Genomic DNA, 7,519 nt, shown 5'->3' with positions numbered 1-7,519 from the left:
GGGCGTCAATCAGGTCTATCCCCCAGACAGCGAAGGGCCAAGGGCTGGTCATGCTGGTCAAGTCATTCGGGGGTTTTCAGGGGTAGTTCGCATGCCTTTGGCATTTGTCACATTTCCTTGCGAAATCATTAGCATCTCTCTCCATGGAAGGCCAGTAGTACCCTTGCCTCATGGCTTTCCGAGCCGTGGATGGTCCACTTGCATGGTTGCCACATTCACCCTCATGTATTTCATACTGCACCTTCATAGCTTCTTCCTCATCAACACACCGCAAGAGTGGCACAGAAAACCCCCTCTTGTATAGGACCCCATCTACCAAGGTGTATCGGGCTGCCTTGTAAACTAGTCTCCTAGCCTCCCTCTTGTCTGTTGGCACCACTCCATCCTTCAGATAGTCTATAATCGGGCTAGCCCATGACTCCTTCGGGGCGTTGACCATGTGAACGTCTGGATTAGTAATGCTTGGCCTTGGTAAGTATTCTACAGGCACTGACTCGAGGGTATCTCCATCTCTAGTGGAAGCCAGCTTCGCAAGGGCATCAGCATGGGTATTCTTCTCTCTCAGGATCTGCTCTATGCTATATTCCACCAATTGCTCCAAATAGCTTCATACTCTTTCCAAGTATGCAGCCATCTTGGGTCCCCTCGCTTGGTACTCCCCTTTCACCTGGAATACCAGCAACTGTGAATCACTAAAGATGTGTAGATGTGTTACCTTCAGCCCCTGAGCCAATCGTAGTCCTGCCAGAAGTGCTTCGTATTCTGCCTCATTGTTCGAGGCTTCGAATCTAAACTGTATTGCGCAGTACATCCTGAGTCCTTTGGGTCCAGTCATCACGATGCCTGCTCTAGATCCTCCTTCGTTGGATGCCCCATCCACGTGCAGGCTCCATCCCTCAAAACTCCTTGTCTCCTCTTCTGCAACTGACTGCCCCTCTTCTTCACTTCTTCCTCCATTTGGCTGACTAGTGAACTCCACTATGAAGTCTGCGAGAACTTGTCCATTGATTGAAGCTCTCGGGGTATAAACGATATCGAATTGACTCAACTCGATCGACCATTTCACCAGTCTTCCCGAGGTATCAGGCTTATGCAGGACCTGTCTCAGGGGACTATTAGTGAGAACTTCAATTGCATGGACATGGAAGTAGGTTCTCAACTTCCTTGAAGCCACCACTAATGCATATGCCAACTTCTCAATCTCAGGGTATCGATTCTCTGCGTCCACCAGCCGCTTGCTGATATAGTACACAGGTCGTTGATGCTTCTTCTCCCCTTTAACCAAAGTCGCGCTTACGGCATGTTCGGACACTGCCAAGTACAAGTATAGCTTTTCACCCTTTTCAGGTTTTTCCAACAGGGATGGCTTCCCCAAGTGCTCCTTCAGCTTGATAAATGCTTATTCACACTCTTCATCCCAAGCAAACTTTTTGCTCCCTTTTAGGATGTTGAAGAAGGGGAGGCACTTGTCAGTCGACCTCGAGATGAATCTATTAAGGGCCGCCACCCTTCCCGTTAGGCATTGCACCTCCTTCTTACTCTTGGGTGGGCTCATCTCTATTAGAGCCTTTGTCTTATCAGGATTAGCCTCGATGCCTCTGGAGTTGACCATGAACCCCAAGAACTTCCCCGAGGATACACCGAAAGTGCATTTGATTGGATTCAGCTTCATTCGATATTTCCTGAGTGTGTCAAACATCTCCTCTAGGTCCTTGTTGAGCTCTGCGGCATTACGGGTCTTCACCAGCATATCGTCAACATATACCTCCATGTTCCTCCCTATCTGGTTAGCGAACATCTTGTTGACCAACCTTTGGTAGGTAGCATCCGCGTTCTTTAACCCGAAGGGCATCACCTTGTAACAGTAGAGTTCTCTATCCGTTATAAATGACGTATGCTCTTCATCACCTGGGTTCATAGGAATCTGGTTGTACCCGGAGTAGGCATCCATGAAGCTAAGTAATTCATGCCCAGCCGTCGCATCCACCAGCTGATCTATCCTCGGGAGTGGGAAACTATCCTTTGGACAAGCCTTATTCAGGTTTGAGAAGTCCACGCAGGTCCTCCATTTTCCATTCGGTTTTGGGACCAGCACCGGATTCGATACCCATACTGGGTAAAATGACTCGCGAATGAACCCATTGGCCTTCAGCTTGTCTACTCCCTCCTTCAAGGCCGCGTACCTCTCCGGGTCCAGTGCTCGTCTTTTCTGCCTAACAGTCCTTGCCTTAGTGGAGATATTCAAATGGTGGCACATGACACTAGGATCTATTCCCACCATATCTTCGTAACTCCATGCGAATACTTCTAGGTTATCCTTCAAAAACCTTATCAGTCTCTCCTTCACGTCATTTTGAAGACTTTTTCCTACCTTCAATTTTCTCAACGGTTCCTCCATTACTTCAACCTCCTTTATTTCTTCCACAGGTTCCGCCCCTGATTCCTCCACGGTTCTGGGGTCTAGCTCCTGGGGGCGTACTGTGGGTGTACGTGGTGCTTCGTGTATCACCATGGCCATCAGTTCCCGTGGTTTCATGGATGCGCGGAGGGAGGTGTTGTAGCACTCCCTCGCTTCTCTCTGTTCCCCTTTCATACTAGCTACTCCTCCAGGAGTTGGGAACTTGACGACCAAGTGATATATGGAAGTTATCGCTTTCAATTCTCTCAGGGACGGTCTCCCCAATACCGCATTGAAAGCTGACACACAATCCACAACGACGAAGTTTGCCATGACTGTAGTCTGTCGGGGTTGCTCCCCCATGGTTAGTGCCAATTCGATCATCCCTAGGGGTTGTATCGAGTCCCCCATGAATCCATATAGGGAAGATTGGTAGGGCTTCAAGTGGCGGATGCCCAACCCCATCTTTTCCAAGGCGGGGCGATACAGGATATCCACTGAGCTGCCATTGTCCACCAGAACCCGATGCACCCGCATATTGGCCAACTGAACCATCAACACCATAGGGTCGTTATGTGGGTAGTGCACCCCCCGTGCGTGCTCCTCAGTGAAAGTGATTGAGTCATTTTCTCCCTTGAAGCTTTTCGAGGGTCGTTGTTCCAAACTCATGACACAGGGTGGTGGACTTCGCCTGGCTTCTCTAGCGTACCGATCTCGTCCTTTGCCGGAGTCTCCCCCGAACCCCGGACCTTCTCTTTGCATCTGAGACGTCACTGGTTTGTCCTCTGACTTCGGCCTTTCTCTCCTAACATATCGGCCCAGGTGTCCCCTGCGGATGAGCTCCTTAATTTCTTCTTTCAAATGAATACACTCTGTTGTGGTGTGACCAATATCCTTGTGGTATTGACAGTATCTACTGGGATCCCTCTTGGACCGGTCTTTTCTCATTGGCGGGGGCTTCTTGAAGGGAACCCGCTTTTCGTTGATGAGGTAGATATGCTCCCTTGTATCCGTCAGGCTCGTATAGAAAGTATAAGCCGTTTGCCTATGGTCGCTTCCCTGCTTGGGCTTTCTATGTTGATCATCCCTCGATCCTTCGTACGCACTCTTCTTCTTTGCTCCATTCGACCCTTCATTAGTTGGGGGCTTTGCAATGGACTCACACTTTCCCGCCTTTAAGTTCGCGTGGCCATCCTCTACACGAATATACTTCTGCGCTCTCTCGTAGAAGTCATCTAGGTCTGTGACTTCCCTTTTGAGCATATTATCCCACAATTTTCTTCCTGGACGCACCCCTGCGGTGATGGCCATTAATAACTCCCTGCGGGTCAAGCTCCCCACTTTGGCTGCTTCCATGTTAAACCAGTGGATGTAGCTTTTTAGACTCTCATTTTCACCATGTTTTACATTGGCGAGGCTAGTGCCCGGCATTGTATAATCACGCACGGCATGATGTTGTTGGAGAAATTCATCTGAAAACTGTTGCCAAGACTTTATGGATCCCGGTTGAAGTCTTTTAAACCATTTGTACGCGGGTCCTTTCAACGTGACTGCGAAACAGTGGTATCTAGCCCCGCTACTAATCCCCCTTAACTTCATCAAGTCATTGAATGCATCTAGATGGTATTTGGGGTCGGTGCTTCCTTCATACGGGGTCATATGAGGCTCCTTGAAGTTGGCTGGGAGTCGGATGGCTTGGATTTCTTTGGTGAAGGGCAATTCATGGTCGAACTCCTCCTCAAGGCTTTGTCCTCCAGACGCGGTGACAATCTTACTCCGCAGGCTCCTCATCTCTGTATCGAGGTCTTGCCTTCTCTTCTTCAGGGAGTCTCTAAACATGGACGGGTTGACATCTTCCTTTCCTTTGTCGTCCCAGGGGACAGTAGGAGGTGTAGTCCTCTTTTCCGCCCTCTTTTTGTTGAGCTCTTCTCGTAGATTCGAGGACGTCCTCTTTGAGGTGACCTCAACGTCGTTGCGAGAGCCAACATTGTTCTCTTGCCCCGGCCCCTGGGGTGGCCTCGATGGTCCAGGATGCTCATGTGGCTTCTCCCTAGGGGTATTATTGGTGGAGTGTCTGGTCCTCCCGTCGTCTACTGGGACAGTGGTTTCCTGACCTTTCTCTTTCCTCTTGGGCAAGGTCACGTTTGACTTACCTTGCAACAGGCCATTCAACACCTCTTGCATGTTCTCCAGGGTGGTCTCCAACCTTTGGTTCTTACGGTGCAGCTCACGTATCTCCTCTTCATAGAAACGAGATTTAGAACTCGAGCTCACGGAATGGACCCGGGGATGTTTATCATGTCTACGCGTCGAGGGGCCCGGGTCCTGCCGGCTGGAGTTCGGTACCTGTGGTGGTTTGGGAGGCGGGAACTCGTTGGCATTCCTGGGTGGTGCGGTAGTTGTCCTTGGAGGATTCTCACCGGGCGGGATGGCCGGTGATGAGACCTCCCTATCATCCTCGTGAACCTCAGGGTCCCTTGGGGGCTCCATATCCTTGGGTGGAGGTGGATCCTTCATGGAGGCCTTCAGTTGAACTCCATTAAGGTGGACTTCCACCTCTCGTGGCTACCTGAGTCGCTTTGAATGCCTTGGCATTCCTTCCTGCTGGGAGTAATGATAGAACAGTAGCTTGGTACTTAGCTTCCCACAGACGACGCCAAACTGTTGACAGTAAGAACTAGTCAACGATTAAAGGTTAGAAAACTTAGATTTCTATACTACGGAAAGCTTTGAATCAGATGGAAAGAACTTGAATCAACAGAAAAAACCAGAGCAACAATGAAACAAAGATCATATATTTCTTAAGTCTCTTTCATACAATCAGTTTTCCAACCCCTTAACCTGAGGGGTTGGAGCCTATTTATAGGGGGGCTCTATTGGCCCCTGATACAAACAAGTCCCAGGGGACAAGGACGTACACGGGTACTCTGATAGTGTAGTGGCTCAGGGCGTAGTGGTGTCTACCCTGATAATGCCAGAGTCATGGCCTAGGACATAGTACTGTCGGCTCTGGCATATGATCGGGGGTGTTCAAGTGGTACCACTACTCTTCGTACAGGTCCATACTGCCACTACTCCTCAGATGCAGATGACAGGGTCGTGACTCTGTTCTCTGCACAACCGTACGCCCCATGTCAGTACACGTGTCCTGTACCCGGTCGTCCTCATCAATCCCCGTTTGATGCCCAATGTTCGCTTGGCGCACCCATTAAGTGTCTCTAAGTGCCCCTCGTGCCAATGTCAAGGAGGCTTCAACCTATATGTGTCATGAGAAGCCGAGGCGCTAGGGGTCGAGGCTGGCCTATGTAGGTCACATGGAGGCGAGGCTGAGGACATGGGCGGGGCAACGAGGCCACACCCTCGCATAGCGAGGCTGAAGACACGGGCAGTGCAACGAGGCCGCACCCTCACATAGCGAGGGTCTCTCGCATAGCGAGGCTGCCCCTCTTCCCCCCGGGTGTAGGCGTGGCGAGGCTCGGGGCACGGGCGCCATAACAAGGCCACACCCTCGCACAGCGAGGGTGTCTCACGTAGCGAGGCTGACCTTCTTCTCCCGTGTGCAGGCAAGGCGAGGCCCGATGCTTGAGGGGACGGGGCGCACGCAGATGGCCAGCCGGGGACCCTCACATAGCGAGGGTGGCACTCGGATTGGTAAGCGGCTGAGGGCCCTCGCATAGCGAGGGTGGCCCTCTTAGCCCAATTCCCTCAACACCGTGCGACGTCCTTGTCCCCTTGTGTGGGCAATAAGTAGCTTTTAGGATGTCTCGTAGTGTAGAGCTTCACTTGTGAATGGGATTCACAAGGGAAAAATTCCCACATTTACATGATCCTTGTGAATCTAATCTTTCTTGTTGAGTTTTGGACAGAGATCACAGTTTTGACCATGTAGGTCCATAGTTTTGACCAAGTATGGTCTCAGAGGTGTTTTATTCCCAACAGAATCAGGATCTCTTGCTTCCTTAACTCATCTATATGTTGCTTGTTGTGATAGAAATATGTGACATCGTTGTTGATATATTATTGCTTGAAACTTAGTATGCTATAAAGTTTTTCTTATGATTTTATTTTTATGAAGATAGAATTGTTGTTCGTGTATGCGTGAAGCACTTCCTTACTGGGATTTAGTTGCTTATTCCTTCTTCGTCTTTTGTGCAGATAAAAAGTGAAACTTTAGGGCAGATGCAATAAGCTGAGACTCGATCCAGAAGTGTGTGTATCTTGTGAGGACCATATAATCGATGGAGAGATCTCGGACAAGCCAACTTTATTTATTCATTTCAATAAAGATTGTTGCTATGTTTATTTTAAAACTATATATATATATATATATTTTTTTTCACTAGGATCCCATTTTCTCGAAATTTCTTTTACATTTAATAAATATGGCGATATCTACTGTTTATTTATATATTTTATTTTTAATAGTTTTTATAAGAAAAAAAGTTAGGGCATTATAAGTCGAGACTCATGCACACCTATTTTTTTATTGTGCTTTTTCTCAAAAAGTTCTGCAGCGGGTCAGAGGTTGGCTTGGTTAAGCCATTTTGCCTACCAAGTACTCAGATTGGCTTACTTGGATGGATGGGAGACCAAACGGGCTGTTGCAAAGGATTGCTGCCACTACTCTTATTGCTTCAGTTTACTTCATTTGGCTCAATCGTAATTCTTGTATTTTTGATCATTTTGCTTTTTCTGTTCAAAAAGTTGTTTTTTTGCTTAAAACTTGTTTGAAGGCTAGAATGATTAGCTCTGTGAGGAAGAACCTTCTGACCAAAGAAAAGCTTATGTTTGATTTCATTCAGCATTTGTAATCTGTTCTCTTGGTGGTTCTTTGTGAGCTTTTGGTTGTAAGTTGTTTTGGTTCAATAAAGTTCTTTCTTTCTTGAGCAAAAAAAAAAAAAAATTGTACGAAATACAAAATGAGGTATGGGATCCCATTGTTTACATAAAACATAAACTTTAAATTGTTTAAAATAATAAGTGCAGACATACATAAAAACATAAATTAAAAGACTTAAAAACAACGTCATCCTTGATCTTCCAGCAGTCCATTCAATTCATTCATCCTCAACACACATGACAAGCTACCACGAATCCTTCCCACCTTCCATGCTCATTTAC

The 7,519-nt window shown here is 47.9% G+C and overlaps 1 protein-coding gene across 1 annotated transcript; it reads right to left on the bottom strand.

Annotated features, from left to right (window-relative positions):
- Positions 1 to 76: 76 nt before the first annotated feature.
- LOC133820020 (uncharacterized) lies at positions 77 to 2,518 on the bottom strand. The gene is made up of 3 exons (XM_062253420.1): positions 2,279 to 2,518; positions 677 to 1,387; positions 77 to 568 (listed from the first exon to the last, which is right to left on the bottom strand). Exons 1-3 carry the CDS (start codon positions 2,516 to 2,518, stop codon positions 77 to 79), a joined length of 1,443 nt encoding a protein of 480 aa, XP_062109404.1.
- Between the last annotated feature and the right edge of the window lie 5,001 nt (positions 2,519 to 7,519).

This window comes from Humulus lupulus, chromosome 1 (assembly GCF_963169125.1).
Source record: "Humulus lupulus chromosome 1, drHumLupu1.1, whole genome shotgun sequence".
Lineage (NCBI taxonomy): Eukaryota > Viridiplantae > Streptophyta > Magnoliopsida > Rosales > Cannabaceae > Humulus > Humulus lupulus.
The sequence above is the reverse complement of the archived record's forward strand: the minus strand, read 5'-3'. Positions and strand labels throughout refer to the sequence as shown.